The sequence below is a fragment of the Gadus morhua genome, chromosome 7 (genome assembly GCF_902167405.1).
Source record: "Gadus morhua chromosome 7, gadMor3.0, whole genome shotgun sequence".
Lineage (NCBI taxonomy): Eukaryota > Metazoa > Chordata > Actinopteri > Gadiformes > Gadidae > Gadus > Gadus morhua.
Window position 1 is genome coordinate 23,931,249 of NC_044054.1, and position 23,249 is coordinate 23,954,497.

Genomic DNA, 23,249 nt, shown 5'->3' on the forward strand with positions numbered 1-23,249 from the left:
AAATATGCTGTTTTTAAAAAATACACAATTTTCATCAACTACTGCATTCAATGTATTAGCTTTTTCTGAATTGATGACGAAAATATAGGACAGGAAGATAGGATCTCATACAAGTAGACTAGACACACTCTACATACCATATGTAGTGAGTTGAAAGAAAAAAGAAATTTGTTTCAACCTCTAAAATATGCCAGGACCGCGCCATCTGCTGGCAGACGGGCTATCACAACAAGTGCCTGGTGATTCTGTCCTGCGGATTACTGTGATTTATTAACCCTTAATTAACGTTGTGCGTCTGTGCGTGAGATTTCTTTCTATTTGGGATATTTTGTGTTCGGATGTATCTTCATGAAAAATAATACTTGCAAAAAGTACTTCATTATCGTAAATATACAAAATAAATAAATAAAAATAAATATGAAAAAATATAAATAAATATATATTTATATACATATCATTTGAAGGACTCGGCCACAGCTGTTGTCCCACTGATAGGCCCCACTGTCTCTTTTATTTGATTTTCTATTGGTATCTCCAGCGACGGCCGTAGTCGCCACCAATGATGCGCTCTTCCCAAAGACCAGGCATCACATCCGGTAGTTGAGGTCAACTTTCCCACCAGATCCGCCATTTCAGCCCGAGTTTGCTTTGCAAGTTACTTTTAAATTCTTACAATTTTCCTCAAAGTCAAACAAGTGTGCGTTTTCTGTCGTGCCGTAGCATATATTTGAACTAACGGCGCCTCGACATTTGTTGTAGAAGTTGGCCATAGTGTCTTATCTACAGCGGTTTTTTTTTTGCGAGTGTAGCGCTACCGATGCTGGGCTTTTTCCACGAGCGTGTCGCACGGTAAACCAAAGTTTTTGTATGAGTTGCCAATAGTGGAGGTGAACGGGAAGGCCTCGAGCCTAGGATTCGATTATTAGCCATGGCCGGTAATTTTGACGCTGAAGACCGTGCTAGCTGGTACTGGGGGAGGTTAAGTCGTCAAGAAGCGGTTTCCCTTCTGCAGGGACAGAGACATGGCGTGTTCCTGGTCAGGGACTCGATCACCAGCCCCGGCGACTACGTGCTGTCTGTCTCGGAGAACTCCAAAGTGTCTCATTATATCATCAATAGCATCAGTAACAACCGGCAATCGGGACCAGGTAACGTGGAGAATTATTTGCTACTTTCTTAGATTAGCTGGCTGCACGTATCAATATGATGCTATCACGTTAGTTAACCATTTCATATAACGTTAGCTACGGTGTCTTTCACGTATAGTTAGAAATCATTTAACCATGTTCAGCTTTACGTAAGTACATGGGATGTTCACGAATCGACCTTAATGTTACAGATGTGCGAGATGTAACTTAAGCGTCTCGCAGGTAAGTTGATTCTTTGAGTCTAGGCCTTGTAGACTGAAGTCGGAAAGGTGGGTTGGGTTTTGTGTGCTGAATGGGAGTGGGGTAGATTGTCACAACTGGAATATGACTAGTAACAATGGTGTTTGCGGAATGTGTGTGATCGTGGCCTATTGCACTTAGACGATCACACTGATTTGCTGCTACTAGTAGCTTCCTGTGTCAGTCAGTCTGCCTACATTGGTTATTGGTTGTTTCAGTAGGGGGATCACTATGTCTTTATTCAGATTTATTTGGACTATCACAGCCAAGAGGTTACGTTCATAACTGCTCCTAATAGTATGTGTTACACTTCCATATAGCACACGTAGCTGGCTCATAGTTAGTGTTAATTTAGTACAAATAAATTTAACAAAATAAAAGTTGAAGTAGTGTCAGAGGTGTTGAGTATTACTCACTCATTCTCACACAGCCATATCCTCTCTATAGGTTAGTATGAATCTAGATATAATCCTTGCTCTAAAGTCTAACTTTGAGGTCAGAATATAAGGCCACATGTATTATGACTATCATGATAATGATAATGATGGGCAATTTCAGGGCTGGACTGGTAGATGTTAATGGAACCGCATATTCTACAAACTGTAGTCTAATCTATGTATCTTTGTGCAATCTAGATTCGCACTAATGGCATTTTTTACAGGATAAAGAAGTTCAACTGCCTCAAAGTTTCATAAGATCGAGTGCTTGGAGGAGCAGGACCTTTTGTGTATATTACATCTGTGTACAATTAAAACCAGGCTTGGTTTTGGGAATCTCAAACCAATGCTCAGGTTTATAACGTTTTAGAATAAAATGGAAACTGTAGATTCATGCAATTGAAAAGCAACCCTAGGCTATTGATGCTGCAAATGTTTTAATACTCAGGCATATATTGGACACAATATTATACTCAAACCGTAATATAATATACATACAAATTGTATAACTGGAGGGGAAACAAGGCAGTGGGCATGGAACGTGGTTGGGTAATAAAGAACATATTAGGCTCCCAGACTTTAATTTACAGTAAATCTGAATTTAAAGAATTCAGTTGTCTCCTTTTCAGTGTATAAATGCAATAGCATGCAACTATAACGGACACGGATCGATTGACTAGTATGCTCAGCTCAAGCTTGAATGATTGTATTCATTTTGAATATAAATTGACACCACTAGAACATATGCAGGCTTAATGCAAGAGCCTGTCTGGGAGAAACATGTTCATTTAGCAGAAGTAGAGGTTGGCAGTACTGTAAGAGGTCTTGGTTTGGTTTGTATGAATTAAAAATGTGTGACGATACTTAAAACCATATACAAATCCAAGTGGTACAGTTGTGCTAGTATTATTGTTTGTTTTTCAGAATAAATCTGAAAATGACCACAATCAGAACTCTTCTCTCTCTTTCGCTCTTGCTCGTCAGGTCTCATACCCCCTCGGTTTCGCATCGGGGACCAGGAGTTTGAGGCGCTGCCAGCCCTGCTGGAGTTCTACAAGATCCACTACCTGGACACCACCACGCTCATAGAGCCCGTGAGTAGGTCCAAGCACGCCAGCTTCATCAGCACCTCCAGTGCCCCTGGGCCCTTACAGCCAGACGAGGTGGAGTTCGTCCGGGCGCTCTTCGACTTCCCCGGCAACGACGACGAGGACCTCCCGTTCCGCAAGGGCGACGTGCTGCGCGTGCTGGAGAAGCCCGAGGACCAGTGGTGGAACGCCTCCAACCAGGAGGGCCGCAGCGGCATGATCCCTGTGCCCTACGTGGAGAAGTTCCGCCCGGCCTCGCCCGGCGCCGCCGGAGGGCCTCAGGCCAGCGGGGCCTGCGGCGGGGGCGCCGGGGCCCCGGACGCACCAGGGCCACCGTTGGAGGCGCCCGGCCAGTACGCACAGCCAGTGGTCAGCAACGCCCAGCTGCCCAACCTGCAGAACGGGCCCGTCTTCGCCCGGGCCATCCAGAAGAGGGTGCCGAACGCGTACGACAAGACAGCGCTCGCTTTGGAGGTAGGTTTTAACCCCCCATTCCCCTCTCTGTGGCTAGTGTTGGGTGCCCCATATCTTTACTAGGCTCAGGGCCAGGTACCCTGTTTTTACTTTTAACTCGTGCATGCCAATACAGACACGCGTATAGTTGAGAAACTGGTGTGGGGCTCAACACAGACCACTTGGGAGTCCCTAGTAAAGGGCGGGCACAGAGGGCCCTTTTACAATGCTCTGTGTTGGTGTGCAGTGCACAGTGGCTCTCGGGGGTTGGATGTGAGCTTGACATTCTACATTCATTACTATTGAGCACAGAGCAACCGCTATCCCACATCTAAAAAGGGACAAGATGCTAATTAACCCCTTCTCTCTGTTGCTCTAAACTGCCTCAATCTGTAGTTCAATGCCCCTTTAGTGTACACAAGAAGGTGAATCCATACCCTCCCGGCCTCCCAAACGGCAGACTATCCGGATATACAAGTTGATGCACTAGCACCGTGTTACTGTACCAGTTGTTGCGCTGCTATTTCCATAGTGAGAGTCGGGTCAATCTATTACCCATCAATACCAGCCCCTCTCTGTGGCGTTAATGGAGTTTCAGGTCGCCAGCAGTCCCATATTGAGGCCCATCTTCATGGTATAGTCTAACCAGGCATTACTACTAATAGTCTACAGCGCTATTAGGTAGACATGGTTTCCTGTATGCATGTGTTTAGCTATGATGTCCTCTGTGTGGGGGTCTTTAATGAGCTATTTTTTTCCTCCACAGGTGGGCGATAGAGTTGAGGTGACCAAGATTAACGTGAACGGCCAGTGGGAAGGCGAGTGCAAGGGCAAGCGTGGCCACTTCCCCTTCACACACGTGCGCTTGTTGGTACCGCAGCAACCGGAAGACGAGAGCTGAGAGAGGAGAACCCGGCACACGTCTCTCTCACTCTCACTCTCACTCTCTCTCTCGCTCACTTTCTGTCATCGCACACCCACCAATAAGACCCGTTCCCCGTTCCCTCTCACCACTACCAAACACAACCACATACGCGCACGCGCTCTGAAGAGCTCACCGAATACAGACTGTGTTCGTGTCTTCTCAGTGGGCTGGACTCTTACTGCCTAGAAAGCCAAATGAGTGCAGCGTTGTCTCACATCATTGTTTATTTGAATGAAAACATACACGGATGGAAGATTGACGCAACCAGTACAAAACACTAGATTCCACACAGAATCCTAACTCATTGTTTGCACGTTGCTAGACTGTATAGGTCTTTGTGAGAAGCTGTGCTACATGTGCAAGATACTTTAACCCAAGAGGCGCCCTCTCGTGGAGCTGAATTATGTTGTGCCTGCGGCTTCAGCCTCTGCACGGTAAAGACTTCACTGGGATGTACACAAACACACACACACACACCCACACACTACAAACAACCAAGTACCATTTTTCAGACAAAATGGGAAATGTGATGATAACAACTGACCATATACATGTGTAATCAAAAAGATTTTATGCTCAATACTGTAAACTGTTATTTCTTCCATATTTAATTGTTTTCCCAGTTATTACAGACTGTCCATTATATTTTTATTCCCAAACACTATTGGATGGCAACTCAGATGGTCAATGAAAAAAGCTATGCAGCAGTTGACAAGTGTAAGAAACTAGGGAATGAATCTTTAAAATGAGCAAGTCATTTTTTAATTGCCCTTGTAGGGGCAATGTGATGTGATTCATCAATGCTGCTTATAAGCAAGTTTGGACGATGCCTGGACATGTGTGTGTGTGTGTGCGTGAACATGTGTGTGTGCAATGTATGTGAATATGTTGTAATGTTGTTAGTAAGATACTTGTAGGAGCTCAATAACATTTTAGCACACCCTACACACTACCAAGTAACTGACCGCTGAAAGTGACCACTGTGTGCACCTACTTTATATCCATCTTTAATATTATAAATAGGGCTGGGTATCGTGGCCAATTTCCTAAATCGATTCGATTTCGATTCAAAAAGTTCGGAATCGATTATTCACGATTCGATTCAATCTGCTCTTACATAATGAACTGTGTTACAAATTAGAAATATACTTTATTTTTTCTCTTCATCTTAAACAACAGGTTTTAAGTGCAAACTTGTAAATTGGACAGTTTAAACTTGAGCTGTAAACAAAACTGTCTCAAGTCTCAAAAGTGCAATTTTGAAATTAGAAAGGAATTGCAAGTGAAAGTGTACTTGAACTACAACATTCCATCACTGCAAATTGCATTAAGGCGTTGTTTATTAAAGGGCAAAAATAATATTAATGGTAACAAAACTAAAAAAAACTATAAAAAAATAAATCGATCTCATGCCTAATGAATCGATATTGAAAAATGTAAATGAAATTGATCCAAAATTGATTAAATCGATTTTTTTTTCTACCCAGCCCTAATTATAAAGGCTTGCTTTTGCTATTATATTGGAATGGAACAGCGTTGCGGAAAAGTGAAATTGGATACCTGATTCTAGAATACTTTGTTGCAATCAAAATGCGGCGTTATACTTCTGTATAACACAATTTTTTTTACTTAATAAATGTTTTTGTTTTTTTAAAGGTTAATTGGAATGTACGACATTATCTCTGCCAAGCCACTACTCTTTCCTGTTGTGTTCTCATTCTCTGGCCCTGCTATTGAAGAAGACCTATAAATACCGACAGCTGTGCCGCGGTGCCATATTCCTCTATTCGGATATTGGTCCCATAGTTGGAGATTGAAATATTGAGAAATTTAGCTAGTTGCCCGTGGGAGGTATGCTGGCTGTTTGTATGTCGATCACTGGGGAGGATTGCCAGAACTTTGTTGTTGTTCGTGTAATTATTTGAGTCCTCTCTACCTCATGTTTGGTTTTGTAAGAGAAGATGACTTCTGAATATGATATTAACACGCCTGGACGTTGATACTCAGTCCATCAGTATTTTTATTTTATTTTTTACAATGCTTTCTTTTTATTATTTTTTGGAGAAATATTATTTTACGCTAATATGCCCCCATATACTCGTATGCCGTGAATCATGCAGGTTTTTATGACAGTTTTGCATTCTTGTTTGCAACTTCAGAGGAGAAAGTGCCCCATGCACAGTTTTCTGAGTTTACAATATTTGACACTTTTATATCCCATCTTCATCTAATTTCACCATAGATCAATAGAGCTGGGTACAAAGACCTGAGTCAGACGTCAACTGTCTCGCAGTCCTACCGTTTACTTTGCTTATTTCTTGTAACTTTTCGAAAGTAGTTCAGCGGGATTGTAGTCTTGCTGGGATAGAAAGGTTTTAGTCAATGTCTTCACCATTTACTCAATGAGCCATTCTGGATTTTTTTCAGCACCCATGTTTTCTCATCTATATGGCATTTCATCTTGAATCACATGATTTATGAAAAATATTCAATGTGGATCATACTGCCCCATGATAATAATTTAATTTAGCTGTTGGCTACCATCTTAATGTCACAACCGGAGCAGTTCGTAGACAAGATATAAAAAAATATATATATATATTGGACGTACAGTTTTTGGTGGGCTTGGTCTCTTAACAACATTGATAGTGAAATGTAAGAACAATATGTACACTCTAGGAAGAAATACCGCATGAGGTGATGCTCAGGGCTGACATATCTAATTCTAACCATTTGATAAAAGGAAAGCCCGAAATACTTTACTATTACGACGCTGATTAAATTACCCATGGTGAATGCTATGCCCCAATGTTCTTCATCATTGTCTGCATACAGAAAAGCAGATCACTTGGTTTGGTGCCATAGATTTGAGAAATATTGAACATATCCTAAAAAGAAAATCAAATATCACCTTACATGGCCATTCATGGATACCCATTACATTGCTATATACACATGAGTATTATCCTTTTAAAAAGAAAGATGTTTTTGCAACATTGAGAGAAATCACTAACATTGAATTAGCATATTCAAAAGCACATCAACATGTGACCTTTTGCCCATTTTTTTTAGATTTTGCTTTATTAATCATGCAATGACAATGCTTGCACAGATTTGTGAAAAACCCACAACTTAAATGTGATAGACACTACCAATGGTTTTGCATTGCTTGAAATCCCCTTGATAGGTGGAGGAGTGTAAACAAGTCTTTCTCCCAAATAGAAAAACATGAGCATCGCATTAGTTTGTGTTCATAGTTATACGCATTTTTGTATTGTGTTGCCCGTTAGTATTTCAATTATTCTTCAATTAAATTCATTATTTTTCTGAAAATGTTGTCACGAGAACTAACTGGCACCAAACTCCCTCCACCTATTACCTCTTAGAGAGGACCAGTGCCCCATTTCAAACCACAGACACTATTTGGACCTATTTGGAAGTGTGTGTTATATACTAGAAGTGAGTTGATGATTGACCAATGATTTGCTTTTGAAATTATTCTAAAGAAGTGTATTTTCAAGGTAATGCCATTCAGTAACAATATGCACCTTAATTCTGTTTTGTCCCAGGAAAAAAAGTGCCATGCCAAATGTGTTCTGTTCCATGTTTTTCTTTTGTCATTTCCATAATTTTTTTTCCTTTAGTGGCATTCGTCCCTAGTTTTACCTACAACTTTTGCATTTTATTTTTCTGTAGCATGTAATGTATTAAAATACCTAGTCAATAAAATACTACCAATTTGTCAGTATAACGTCTCAATTGTCCTTTTCATAATATATTCCAATCGTGGATGAGAAAAAACCATTGCGCACCATAGATATTGCATGATGACGTCAGTATATGTACATATTCCACCATAAGCCAATCTTATCACACTGATACTGTAATGCAGTGATCGATAGCGTCAATAAAATGTACTAGATACCACCGACACTATGATCTGCACCATCTCGAAATGTATTTTTAGCTTACAGCATGCCTCATAATCAGGATTTACACATTTAAAATCAAAGGATGGGGGAGGGGATAGAAGTAAAGTTGTGTTTCCCGGATGGAGATCTGACGCCATCTTTACACAAGTGCTACCGGTGGCTATTTGGTTACAGTGGGGAAGCTGCTATCGCTCCACCAGGAATCACCAATTGGGACCTACGACCAACGATAAACCGTCTGTTTCAGGACATTATCGATAACTAAACACCGACGGCCATGGCAGACCGGGAAAACGCAGTATATCAGGCTAAATTGGCCGAGCAAGCAGAAAGATACGACGGTAAGATCTCCAATATATCACGGTCAGCCCCTCCGCCGCCTGTATCCCCTTCGCTCTCTTCAGCAGGGGGCTGCGAGGAGCAGCAGCAGGTAAGGTGGTGGCTGGCGATGGATCCGCTTTTGTCAGATCAGCCAAGAAACAAAATGGCGGAAAAGCAGCCAGTGGATTTTTATCAAGCATTGAATATAGTGGTGGTGAACCGTGTGCCGCTGCCGACATTAGCTACAGGCTAAAGTACAAAACATAGCCGTACATGATGTTAGCATCTAGCTGCACGGCTTCCTGTCAGTCTAGTGGGTCGTTGCTCACGCTGCCAGCAGCAGCCACCACCACATCGCCATGCTACTCGCCCTACGGCACACCACAGTTTAACGCAAGGTGGGGCGTTAATGGCGTAGAGGGTGTGTACGGTTTGATAGTGTGATCTACTGTGCGATCTTTAACAGTTCAGCTAGATTCCGACGCCGAAATTGATCCCCTTTTCGGGGATATTTGGATTAAAGTTGTTCCGCAACCCGGGGAGAACTTTCCTGCGCCCCATAGATAGGACTGGTGCTGATGAGTAAGATCCCTGACGTGTGTTGGTGTATGACCGCTGGTGGTCCCTCACACCTGTCTATCTAGATGTTGTACCATATAGGCATCCAAAGGACATTTGTATTTTATGTCAGTAGGGCTGCTCCGGCATCGGCGCAGAAATGCAGTTTACCCTCCATAGATCCTCAAGACACAACGTTAAAAATGAGTGTTCATGTTTGTATCATACATCCCTGATGGAATGCTACTGTATAAATGTAGAATAATTGTATAACGTATGTTACAAGCAACCATTTTAGACTGTTGCTACACCTTCACATAACATCTATCCTGTTCGCCCTCAACAATGGGAGGAGTTTTGCGATGACAATAGCTGGCAAGGCTGTTGTGTGCGTATGTAGTGTCCACACCTTTTGACTCACCCTTTTAAGAGCCACACATCTAGATCCAGGCAAACTAAAAATGGTTTGTGTTTGCAATGCCATTGATTTCCCATGCTTTTTGGGTGTGTTTCTAACTTACTGCATGCCCAAACAGCCCTCAATAACAGGATCTGCAGAAGTCAAATTTCCCTTTCCAATAGTCATAATTGTAAAAATTGAGTGTATACATGGTGCTAACATTGATTTATGAACCCAGTATAAAATGCATAATGTCAGAATCTTTCCGATGTGCTTACCTGAATGTTTTTTTTTTATATGAAGCAATACCCCTTAAGAAAAGCCTTGATTTGTCTCACTCTATTGGGCCAGTCTATAGTGTAATGAATGGTTTCAGGCGAAGGCAAACCGCGAAGGATGCCAAGTTTCAACCATTAGGCCAATCTATAGTGCGCATACTCCATAAGGAGTCCAAAGCACTAATGCTGTGGTCGCAGAACATTCTGCAGTGATTATTTAGCACCAAATGAAATAGATTTCAATGGAGTCAGAGCGATGAGGTATATGATCTGTTCTATATCAATGAACAATTTGATTAAATGTCAGTTAAGCCAAGCTTTCTTTTACACAATGTACTCGTATAGATATGGCAATGTAAAATCCTTTTTAGGGCAGCTTCCTGTGTATAATGAGGTGTGTGTGTGTGTGTGTGTGTGTCCCCTCCTTCCGCCCTTCCAGAAATGGTGAAGTCCATGAAGAACGTGGCTGGCATGGACGTGGAGCTGACGGTGGAGGAGAGGAACCTGCTGTCGGTGGCCTACAAGAACGTGATCGGTGCCCGTCGAGCCTCCTGGAGGATCATCAGCAGCCTGGAACAGAAGGAGGAGAGCAAGGAGGGCGAGGGCATCATCAAGATGATCCAGGAATACAGGCAATTGGTAAGAGAAGGAGATCAATGCTCACTATATGCTTTAAGTGGTGGCAGTGAGGCTTGGGAGGGACCTGAGGATCTTATTCCATTTATTTTATCAGTACTTTGGGGTTTTCATTAGTATGGTCAGTAGGGCTGTCAAAATTGCTCAAAAATGACATTCGAATGTTCGTTTGGAAAAAAATCACGAATTCGAACTATTCGAATATCTGGTTGCCTATTTTACGCAGTTGCCGTCAATATGTCAATAATGCGACAAAACCATGGTTCAAATTAGTGGGATATATATATATCCTATAAACAGCCCAGTAACGTGGAGGCCTAATCATGAAAAGCCACAACTTTGTATCGCTTGCATTTCACCACCACACCTGCAAGCGCGCAAACTATAGTAATCTGAAGAAGACGCCCGCTTCTGAATGTTACAAAGTATGCTAGTGGTAACGTTCCTTGCTTTGCTTACCATTTATCGAGAAGGCCTATTAAAATCGATAAAGAAAAAAATGCATGTCGCCTACGTCTTCCACCATGCCAGCGAAAGGGCCAGCACTACGCACCGTTCGGATTCATGAAAAAAAAGCTGTCTCGGACTTTGCCGAGAACATTGCGTTATAGCAGCTTTCACCAGCCAGACTACTAGCTCCCTGAGCTCTACTTCGGATGCTTATTGAATGGCATAGCCGAGCTGGAATACCTATATCCAAGTACGGAAACCCCGAGGGGATAAAATACATTCGCTCTTCACAATACTAGTCTGTTACACTTGTACCGCGGGAGTGTTTTTACACATTCAAATATTATGAGGGACATCGCGAACAGACAGAGGCTCATTCACAAAGCAGATAGAGGCGCTTGTACCGCGGGAGTGTTTTTTCACATTCGAATATTAATTTTCACGTTCGAATTCGCGTTTTTGGATACATTTCGAACGAATATTCGAACTTCGAATATTCGTTGACAGCCCTAATGGTCAGCGATTGCTTGATTTTTCTTTTTAATTTGTTTAAGGGGTAATGGCTTATAATTGGGAGGAAGTGGGAAAACCCTGGCTCGATGAACGATGCTTCTGCTTGCTCCGTGTTTGCAGTATTGTCATGACTCAGGAAAATGTACCATCATCCCTCTCGTATCAAGTTTCTTGACACTGACTGAACGAATGAGCACAGAACATTCCATTATATCGTGTTCATTTCTTGCACAAAGAATCCGGAATATTCATTGAAGCCTCCTTTCTCAACCTTCTTTATTGTCGCCCTCAAAACCTTTTATGAGAAACATTTCTATTTGTCATTTATTTAAATGTTTTAGGAACTTCTAAATGGTTACTCTTATCACAACCTTTTTAGCTTAACGGTTGGATGTGTAGTACGCCTGCATCTAAATGTTTCTTCTTGTTCATGTGTGGTGTTCCATCCCCAGGTGGAGACGGAGCTGAAGACTATCTGCAAGGACATCCTGGATGTCCTGGACAAGCACCTCATTCCATCAGCCAACACGGGAGAGTCCAAAGTCTTTTACTATAAAATGTACGTACTAACCAAACGCACACTCAGGCAGACGCTCTGTTAAGAATCTGATATGGATTTAAGATTGTCTCGCTTGCGGATAAGGCAGTGCAGCATATAGTGTTCTCTTGAAGTCGATGTCACTACAGCATCAAATCAACTCACTACAAAACAAATGCGCAGGTGTTTGGCTATTATTAAGATGGTGATCTGCTTCCGGAATCTTAACAGGGTATCAAACAAACAAAAACGTTCGCCTCTTGACCTTTTAGGAAGGGGGACTACCACAGGTACCTGGCTGAGTTCGCCACGGGCAACGACCGGAAGGAGGCGGCCGAGAACAGCTTGGCGGCCTACAAGGCTGCCAATGACATCGCCGCAGAAGGCCTGCCACCCACACACCCGATCCGCCTCGGTCTGGCGCTCAACTTCTCCGTTTTCTACTACGAGATCCTTAACTCGCCTGACCGCGCCTGCAAGTATGGGGCTTTCCTCTTTCTTTGCACCCATTTCATGTTATTTTGTTGATTATGGGCAATGGTTGTATTGTAGGGGTTTTGTGTGCACCCGAGGGACGGTAATCGGCAGCGACCTCACACTATAATATTCCCACAGTTCTTCAGTGTCGATGTCATATTTATTGCGATTCTATAAAAATTCGGAATGCTTTTTTCAAATTACTCAGTGACCGAATCCCTGAATTGTTATAAATGTATTTTTCTGTCAAAAAAGACTAGTGAACCACTTAACAGTGTGACATATGTATACATTGGTTGGTTCGCTTGACAAAATCAAACAGTGTGAAAGTAAAAATGTAGCTTTTTTGTACCCCCGCAGTTAATGTAGAAAAACAGTGCCCAATTAACCGTGCCCACTGAACAGTGCCGTTTTTAAAAAATAAATGAAATGAACACATTCCAACTGTCTGTCCTGTCAGGCTGGCAAAGACAGCGTTTGACGACGCCATTGCGGAGCTGGACACACTGAGTGAGGAGAGCTACAAGGACTCCACGCTCATCATGCAGCTGTTGCGCGACAACCTGACACTATGGACCTCAGACATGCAGGCAGACGGTAAGCACGCATCACCTGCACCCTTCAACCCCCGGGCACTAATAAAAACCATTGTTTCATCCCCTGAATCTCACTTGCTCTCTGTGTGCCATTACAAGAATTTTGCCTATTCAGGGAGCCATTCATTTTTCAGTTTTAGATCAGTTAGCCATTTTCACGCAGAATGAGATACTATATTGAAGAGATCCAATTGCCTGGGCTGAATTTTAAGATGTACAATACTAGTTTTGAATGTCACAACTGGTATCTGGCCTTGAGCAGTGGGGTTGACATAGACAGCCTGCCTATATTGATGCCTTTCTTCGAAAGCTCTGCACTGCAGCCTGTTGACTCCGTACGATGGGAGCATTTTTCTCGCTGTCCTCCGTTCCTTCCTAAATGCATCTCTCGTTCTCCCATGTTCCTCTATGTAGATTCTTTGGAAAGAATCTACAGAGGGGAAAGCCCTTCCCCTTTCCTCTGTAAATTCCTCATTCAGTTTTCCTCGGTAATGGGCTCGTGTCATTCGTATTGACTCTACACGTCTTGATTGAGTCAGCGTTACATCTGGGCTCATAGACCCTTCCCCGTCACACGACGCTGCACCATCCATCTCAGCGCTTATTAAGACGCTCCTACTCTGAAAGGAGACATTGCTGCAGTAGGCACAATACTGTTAATAGAGCATGTCCTCAAATCACTGGCATCATCCGTATATTGTCATTTTCATCCACATATGTGACCTATTAGGGGTTCTCTCAGAAACCATGCCTTCCACAGCATCCTTGTGAGTCCAGAATGCACTTTGGCATTGCGGGCTTGGGGCGCGACAACGATATACGTACAACTGAGGGATGGACTTATTTGAAGAGGGAACAGTCACTGTTAACACGGCCCCAGATGTGACCGATGCACCCGGGTTTTGTCATGCTGCCCTGAACAGTCGGGCAGTGATTCATATTCCTTATTTATTTGAGCATAAACTTGTGAGGCTCAGCGATGGTGAAATGCTCACCAAATTATTGTGAAATGTAGTTTTATTTTGATTTGGGACTGAGCTTATCCCCCAAGGCGAGGGATACTGGATCGAAATCCAGCACCGCAAAGCTGCCGTTCAGTGTTCTACAATGCACCACTGGCTGAGCTGAAGTTACTCCTAGCCAAGTCACCAGCTCTCATTCATCAGCGACAGTTTGCAAAATAACGCCATGGTACATTATTACACATATCAGAAAGGCAGGACCGTGTTGTACATCAACAAGACGTTTTAAATTCAAAAGCAATCAGTCAAACCGTTTTTGGCTGTATTATCCCTATGACGTGTGTTGTAACAATTTATCCTCGCCAACTTTGAATTATCTATTCACATTTCTCACATTTTGATGTAAATGCAACCAACCGTATATTTACCCAAGAGGAGCATATAGTGCCAACAGAGCGTGCTGGAGGGATGCATAACGGGTATACCATCTGCTCCTGGTCAATGCAAACTAATCAGAAATAAAAAAAGAATTGGCAGTTTGGACTTGGGTTGTTTGTGATGCTGACTGTACTCATCATCACCATTGAAGATGGCACAAATGTTTGAAGCTTGGCCAGTGTTGCAAGAGGTTGGGTTGAAAAAGGCATCCCCATTTTGATGAGCCAACTGTCTGCTAATTAGCACAACGCCCATGTCCAAATAACAGTTGGTGCCAAAACATGGCTTTACTTACTTACCTTTGGACTTTGTGTCCTACATGGAATAAGTATCTATTGATTCTCAGATTCATTTCACTTAATGGCCTAGCAGAATAGACATGGCATGACATCGGAGCAGTTCTTATTATATGAGTACCATATATTGTTTAGGCATTTTTATATTTTTAACACCTTCAAGTGTGACATATGTGATGACATTGCACTTGCTATTTATTAGATTGAAAAGGGTATAAAATCCACAGAAGAGTCATAAGTTGCACCTAAAATACCCTTTTTGAGGTTGTGTTGCACTCCAAATCCATAATGAAATCTGTGCCAGCATCAGCTTTTCAGGTGCCATTTTGACACCGTTGTGGTTTTTCTGGTTTCTTTGTGGATTGCAGTGGTGGTTCCCCTCATAGGACTGTAAACCCTTTTTGGTTTTGTCAAAGCTGCCTGTTTACTGGCTCATTTTTGTTTAGTTTAATCCAAAGATGGCTGAGCCATTCCAGTAAAAATGTTACCCAAGCAACTGCTCCTGTAGGTTCAAATGGCTGTGCACTGCAAGCGCACACGGCTAATGGAGACATTTAACATGAACGGTATGAACGCCTGTACGTTCGTAGTGCATCTGACTGGTTTGCCAACAACGGTTTCTGGTCTACGAATTGCGATGACGAACCACTTATTTAGAATAATATGCCCCACTCCCTTCACAATCCTAGTCTCCTGACTGCAGCCAACCACATGCAATGCATCACTGCTACTTCCACTCTTTGTTGTTTCCACCCGGTACCCACCTCAGCCGGGACGTGACCCCCTCCTGGGGCCTCTCTTTGTACAGGGTTCTCCTCTGGGGTCCAATCTGTGGGCGATGTGTCCTTCTCTCATTCTCCTTATCTCTACAAGCAAGTCTTCCCAGACCCTAATGAGAACCTTGCTTTTCTCCATTTCTCCCTGCAGGCGAAGAACAGAACAAGGAGACGGTGCAGGATGCAGAGGAGGAGGCGGCCCAGTGAGACGACATGCAACGACAAACAAAAAAATACTCCTTATTCCTTCCAATCTTTTTTGTTTTAAATTTTTTCATCGATTTCTTTCTCCTCCATTCCCGTCCCTCCAAGATGTCGGCCACCTTCCGTGTTACACCACATTGTTCCCCTCCTCCCCTCCACTCCCTCACCATCCACCCGGGGGGCCAGACTTTAGAGGGCCGAGCCAGGTGTCTTGCATGCCACCGGGACTCGCTCCCTCTAGCTGTGTTGGTGCCCAAATGCCAAAAGTTTTTTATTATTCTAATTATTTAGAGCTCATTTAATGCCACCAACAACCGTTAGGCTACTACCCCTCTCAGGGCTTCTCCATTTTATTTGTATCTTTTTCTTTTTTTCTTTTTTTTTTCTTTTTTTTTTAAACATTGCACTGGTATACCTGCCAGTTAAATACATACGGAAGGAAATCATAAGATCAATGTTACGGTATATTTGTCCTCTCCCAAGTTTGTTTAATTCTACCCTTTGAGTCGTTTCCAGCTTAATCCTGCCGGGTTCCTGTAATGTCACACACACACACACACACACACACACACACACACACACACACACACACACACACACACACACACACACACACACACACACACACACACACACACACACACACACACACACACACCCCTTCGTTGCTTTCACATTGCTGAATATGTCTTGCCAATTATGTCCACCTGTATCATGCATGTGTGTACACAACAAGAGGAAGAAAAGATAATGCTAAGAAAAAAAATATATACGTGTATGTGTGAGAAGGCGAGACCATTTGTCTTTATTCTGGAAAATGTAAGGGGTGAATGTGGGAAAAAGAGGTGAGGAGTGGTTTAAATAAAGAAAAAGGGATCCACTGTACGTTTAGCTTTCGGTAAAGTAAACCAAGGCCCTGCTTATTCTTCGGTTGTCCATTCTAACCTTTTTTTTTTTTCTTTTCATTCTTGGCATAGAAATGATTCTTATTCCTCATAACACTAGTGGTATTCCCCTCCCCTCCACCCCTGCTCCATCCTGTATCCTACTCCACACTGTTTTACCCTTTTGCTCTTACGTGGCTGCTGAGTTTCACCTCTGGGTCAAGCATTTCACTACAAGGCTATTGCGCTTATTGCTTATGGCAGCTTGCTCACTAATGACTTGTTTAGATGGAAGTAAAAAACAACAACGATATATATCAAACAAACCAGTTTGAACTATTCTGACTAGTGTAATGCATTTCTGTATTGGCACTTTGGTGGAGGGGGGGAGGAGAAAGAGACCTGCAGAAAATCCCACTCCCATGACTCTTGCTATTTCACGTTTTTCCTTCTGTTTTGAACCGTCTCTTCCTCGTATATTTGCTTGACCTGTGTTTCTCACTTCTGTTTTCTCTCAGTTAGTGTAACGTGAATCTTGATTTGTACTACTGACGGGAGCCACAAGCACCATCTGTATTCTTACTGAAACACAGCATGGAAATTAACAATAAACTTGAAAAAGAAAAATTGAAGGTCTGCTACATTATTTTTGCTCCAATCTGAAGTCTGGCCACCAGAGAGCACTGCCGTTTGACAGTTATAAAATGGTCGACGGACTCTAAGGAGTGTTATTCGGTCAGGATTATTAATTCGACAGAATAACATTAATAGTGCTGATTGAATTGTTCTCATTTTCACAATATTAGCGCGCATGTACATAGACGCGGTCCACAAGTCATTAGTAGTGGAATACAACACACGTGACCTGAATACATGGACACATTAAAAGGAGGGTTACGGACTGATTGCTTGACTACAGACAGTGTTAATTGAATGCAAGGATTGCAAAAGGCACAAAGCTACTGCTAAAAAGGGCCCTACTGAGGGTTCTGGGTTGGCGGCCGAATGGGAGGGTGCTCCTGAATAGAGTTGATGCGGTCTGATGGGTAGATAACACGATTATACTCTATAACTTAAAATGAGAATCACATTAAATGTCAGAGGGAGCGTCCTATTTGTGGGGATTCCTAAAAGGTCACGCAAATAAAACTGCGTTCCCTCCAGTGCATAGAGAGGGCGTCAGGAAATGTAACATTATCCCGGTCCAACCCAACCCAATTTCCGGTCGCTTCCTATAATCTGTGTACACAATCTTTCAATCCCCCGAGCGATCATAACAGCATCATAAACATGGAAAATAAATGTTTGTTTTTATTATTGTAAATTTGACCAGCAATATAATATTTGAAACATGTAACTGAGATGATATCTCCCCCCCCCCCCCCCCCCCCCCACACACACACACACACACACACACACACACACACACACACATAGCTTAACCAGACTTTCAAGACTTGGGTTAAGGTGGCCGACATCACATCAACGTGCTGATACATTGCATGTCAACACTAAAACAACATCAGCTAAAGCCGTTTCTCAAGTTTGAATTGAGCCAGGTGAGTAACTATAGTCTCCATAGCCAGCCAGCCAGAGAGCTGAGCTGGAGAAAGTGATGTATCATGTTAAGTGAAATGTAGCCTACGTTTGTTAAAACGAGAATCTAGTGAGAAGAACATTGGGCTGATACTTTTACGTCATCGAGCCTCAGAAAACTCTGTTATAAATGGTTGGCACTTGCTCTTGGGGAAGTCCGCCTAAATTCATCACGTCGTTTTGTCCTTACTGCGTTCGAGACAACCGAGGAGAAAGCCGAATTGTTTAGGCGTGAACACTGGTTGGGGTAATATATATTCATTATAATGATAGTCAATGTCGGGGATACAACTCACTGAACAACGTAATGCAGTACGAGCCACCGTGTCGCTTGTTCTCCACTGAAGTGAATGGATGGATTCAGTAGTGATGTGCTATTAGCATATCAGGAAAACACGCTCCCGATAGGCTAATGGTGGTGGTGGGTGGGTCGGGTAGTGATGGATGACGACACTGGCGCTGCCGTGAAAGACAGGTGAGGTGCAGATGAATCAAACGGGCAGCATTAACTGGATCATTTTGAGGCTTATTCAGAATACAGAAACCTGATATTGCTAGAGATATTTTCTGTTTTCCCATATTCTATTTTCTAGGGTGTATCCACTATCCAACAATGTGACTCCCTCATGATCGTCCTCAATTAATATTTCTCAACATGAGGGTTTTTGTTTCAAGAACTAAATCAGCTAGCTACAAATGTATGTGAAGTGAAATGGCCAAGATGACGGGGGACAATATTTGAGTCGACTAAGCACCTGCCTCTCCTGACTTTGCCACCCTTTCATGAATGATGTTAATGGTTTCCTCTAACCTTGCAGGTCTGTGATTGACGCTAGATTGCTGCTAGAGAAAACCATAAGTCCTGGCAAATGTGACAACATTGTGGGATGTCATCAACACCTCCAATACTTCCCCAGTTTGCTGGTCCCTTTACTTCTCAGGGAAGAGCCCACAAGCCCCCTGGTAGGCTCGTGGGCTCCCACCTGTCCGCCCCAAAATTGTACCTTGGTTTTATTTCCTCTGTTATTTTCTCTGAAAATAGATGTTTTAGAACCTTTGAAACACAGATTGAGACTCAATAGGCCTCTATCGCAGCGATATCATTTCTATAAGACTCTGGAAGTTTAGCAACAAAACTTGAGGTATTGTTGCTTATGTCCATGGAAACCACATAGGGATCAGAGGAGGGACTTCACATCCGGGTCCGAGAGCATCTGCGGATCCAGACACGAGCTGCTTTCTCTCTACCTGATTGCGGGGAGTGGATAGACGGGGAGGAAGAAAGAGGACCGATGGAGTGTATCAACAGGGGTTTGGCCACCCAGTGATTGCCTTCATCAGCCATGAACATTGAGACTGGAAGGTACTGTCCACTGTTGGTCTGGGGAGCATACAATAAATGTATATCCATAGCAGCAGCAACATAGCTATCCTACATTTGACACCTCATTGGTGCCTTTAGATCTGGGTGAGTGGAAGGCAGTGGCGTAACATCATGGTGATATGCCCGGCCCGGGTGCAAATGTTTACTTGTGCTCCTCGACAGGACTTCAGAGCGGGGGGCCTTACTGCGGTGAGGGTTTCGTATAATTTTGTTAATTAATTAAGAGCGCCACCAGAGGGCGCCCCCGACACATTTGCCGCCCTGGGCGATTTTTTTTTTTCTTCCTCCATGGGCCCCTGACGCCGTCTGGGCCCCGGGCAGCTGGACAGGTTGCACCGTCGATATTTACGCCACTGGTGGAAGGAATTTATCCATTTAATGTGTTTTACAATAAAATAGGTTTAAATGTCAGATGATTAAAATTGATCTACAGTTTCCTCTCAAGTTCCACGTATCTCCTCAGGGAGAAGACACACTGTTAAGATGTGAATGGCATCTTCAATGTGTTTAACATGTTTTCAAAGATTCACGTGTTCCTGTCCGGCTGTAAGCCCTGTAATAGTCTGCAGCTGTGGCTCATAGGTTAATTGAGTCACATCCATTCTGGTGCTCCTTAAGAGGGCCAGAGTTCTAGACTGGAGGGAGGCTTGAGTTGTGCAAGTGACTCGACTCTTGTGGTATTGCTTTGTTAAGTAAAAATATGTTTTTACTAACAACATTGTGCGTCGAGGAAACTCTTTTTCACACGCACGTTAAGGTAAAAACATTAACATAGAAGATTCCTTCACAAGGTCATTTATTATACAATTAACCACACAATTCTCAGACATGGAGTTATGCTGCGATTCTTAATTGTAACGTAACATTGCAATCAATATAATAAGTCATGGCGGCCATACAGTAGCACAAAACTACCACATGGTGGTGCCAGTGGTAACGGTATCTCATTTTCTTTATTCGATCTCTGCAGCTCGCTGCATCTGCAGAGCAGTGGGGTAATAGAACAACTAGCCTATTTTGCCCACTGTGATTTGCGCAGAACTACTATTTTAGTCTGCTGTGTATGTATATGAGCATCAATTAAACCCAAAATGGTATGTAAAAAAAAGGCAAGCAAATTTCTTTACAAAAAGCTTCTTTCCGTTTAACTCCTTGGAATATATTACTGCTCATTGCATTAACCAAACCTATTCTTTCAATACCGGTTCAAATGTAAGATATTTGGCACTGGCTGCTGATCTCTCATGAATCGGAACTAATAGGTGCAGGGAGACAAGTTACCATCCTAACCATTCTTACTACTGCTACTTAATGTCTAAACTTGGGGAATACACATTGCATAAGCAAACCACCATTGATGGTACATTAAACATTGAAAGTGCACGTTGCTGGATGTTTGTGTGTATATGTGTGTTAGATGGGTGGTGTTGCGCTCACATATTCAACATCCTGACAGGGGTTGGATTCATACAGCGGGATTCACTCTTTATTTGGTCTTCTCTGACAGTTCCCTAATCTCTACGTTCAGCTCACCCGGGGTTTCGTGACGGGAGAGGTAGTCTGCCATCTGTGTTGGGTTCTTATGGAAAAGAGAAATGAGGGTTACTGGTATACACAGCAGTCTTCCTCTTTGATCCACTGCTCTGTCGAGTTGCAGGTTTTTATTTATTTTGCCCTTCCCCATCATCCTCATTTCAAGTCACCCTGACTACGGTTCTTCCTCCACTCTCCTCCTTCCCGTTTCCTTTCCTTTAGTCCTCTTCCCCCTCTCCTTGCCGTCCTCTTTTCTTCCCTGAAGCCGGTCCTGCAGCCAACCGTTTCACAACTATTTTATCTTATTGTGGGGCCATTCTGTTTTTCTCTTGTACTTGTCCAATTTAACATCTCTCTCCCCTCTCTCTAGCTCTTTCACTTGTGATTAGACCTGCCTGTGCATTAATAAAGTGCAGCCTGCCTCATTCTCTCGCTCTCTCCCTCCCTCCCTCCCTCCCTCCCCAAGTGGGATTAGACAGAGCACTAATTCCATCTCCAGTCCTACACTCTTTGAAGTTGACTGCCAGGGAGGGGAAAAAAATTGCAGGGCTCCTTGCGAGAGCAGCATTTGCATAATCCGGCTGCTCCTCTCGCGCTAGCCCATCAGAGTGGAGGATGAGCGCACGCAGCAGATACAACTATGTATTGGCATTATAATAATCCAGTCTCCCTTTTTCAAAGCATTTTCACCGCTGTGTTCGTGACTGGTGGCGCCAGGGATCAATGGATCATTGTCCTTATCGTAATCTGGCTTCCGATCTCCTCTTTGTCGGGGAGCACTGTGCTCGTCACCCCTGATTATTTTGGCACTATTATCATAATCAGTAATTACCACTTTAGCACGATGCTAATTTTGCCCATCAGAGGCTGACTGTGTTTGTGTTGCGTTATCAGCCTAACTGCTGCCGCACGGGGCCGGTCCCCCGAGTCACGAGGACGCTGTCAGACGTAGGAGAGCCGCGCGATAAACTGTGAATATTACTGTGTCAGGACTTCCCACCGGCCCCCCCCCCCCTCCACCGTCCCGCCGCACTGATAAAAAAAATGGAGAGATGGAGCCATTGAAGGGCAGATTAGGATGGGATCAGCCTCATGCAGGCCTACCTTTCCAGAGGCCCCACCTGTGATCTTGGTCAAAGGGGGATCTTGCTATATTTGTCCAAATCAGAATCAGAAATAGTTGGGATGGCTTCAGTCCTTAAAACCAAGTCTTCAATCCGGGCAAAGAAAACATAGATAGGGGGTGCATGACTCAACTGAACACCTTTTAAGATGACTGAAGTGAATGACGTACACGGCTGCCATTTACTCAGTTGCAATGCCAAAAGGAAAGGTTTAAATTACGGTAAAATGAAAACAAGGAAAGAAGACTACTAGTCAGCAGATGATTACCTTACATGTCCTATGTTGTGCAGAGGTGGAGAAAAATGGAAGCTGAGGCAGGATAGTCTAGTGGTTAGGATGTTGTAGTCCCAGCAGAAAGATTCTGGGATCGAAACCTGAATGTTTCCAGTCAACCTTTTTCTATTCCACCAGGTCATTAATAAGAAAATACCTGAATGAATACAAAAATTGAAATAATTAATGTGATAAGTATACTATCACCCTTCCGAATTCAAGAGAGACGGAGTTGGTAAAGGCTGGTTGAAAAAAACGAGAAAGTAATAAGCGAGAGGGTCATGGATTTGGTATTTGGGGCCATATCTCTCATTCGATTCTTCTGATGTGTGGTGCCACAATCAATCCCCCTACGGACGTTAGAACATATCACTAGAGGGCATGTAAACGATGCAGCCCAAAACACTGTTTATAACATACAATGGTGTCATCAGAAATTCCTATTATTTGTCTTCTACTTTATTCATTTTTTTCTTTTTGCTACAGCAAGCGCTGCCTGCTAGACAAGCACATAACCAGGGGCTGTTATTGTGTGCCAGTATGGGCTACTGTAAACGGCAACTTTCTGTAAGCTCTTACCGACACCCCATGCATACTAAGTGAGCGGCATTCCAGTGTTGAATGAGCTTGCACGCTCGCCACAGATCCTCTGTGTCCTGCCTGCTAGTGCGTTCGGGTGAGCTCAGCACTTCGGCTCAGGGCACGGCTGTACCTGCAATGCTAGGGTGAAGGCGAAGGGAATGTTTGAATAACATCATAGTACATAGAAACACGTATATTGTTATGGT

The 23,249-nt window shown here is 43.2% G+C and overlaps 2 protein-coding genes across 2 annotated transcripts; both read left to right on the forward strand.

Moving 5' to 3' along the window:
- Positions 1 to 575: 575 nt before the first annotated feature.
- LOC115546834 (adapter molecule crk) lies at positions 576 to 8,039 on the forward strand. The gene is made up of 3 exons (XM_030360600.1): positions 576 to 1,148; positions 2,810 to 3,387; positions 4,133 to 8,039. Exons 1-3 carry the CDS (start codon positions 929 to 931, stop codon positions 4,265 to 4,267), a joined length of 933 nt encoding a protein of 310 aa, XP_030216460.1. The 5' UTR covers positions 576 to 928; the 3' UTR covers positions 4,268 to 8,039.
- Positions 8,040 to 8,289: 250 nt separating this feature from the next.
- On the forward strand, positions 8,290 to 17,182 carry LOC115546836 (14-3-3 protein epsilon). Its single transcript, XM_030360601.1, has 6 exons — positions 8,290 to 8,564; positions 10,220 to 10,419; positions 11,832 to 11,938; positions 12,190 to 12,396; positions 12,855 to 12,991; positions 15,614 to 17,182. The coding sequence occupies exons 1-6, from the start codon at positions 8,501 to 8,503 to the stop codon at positions 15,667 to 15,669; spliced, it is 771 nt and encodes a 256-aa protein (XP_030216461.1). The 5' UTR covers positions 8,290 to 8,500; the 3' UTR covers positions 15,670 to 17,182.
- Positions 17,183 to 23,249: the final 6,067 nt, after the last annotated feature.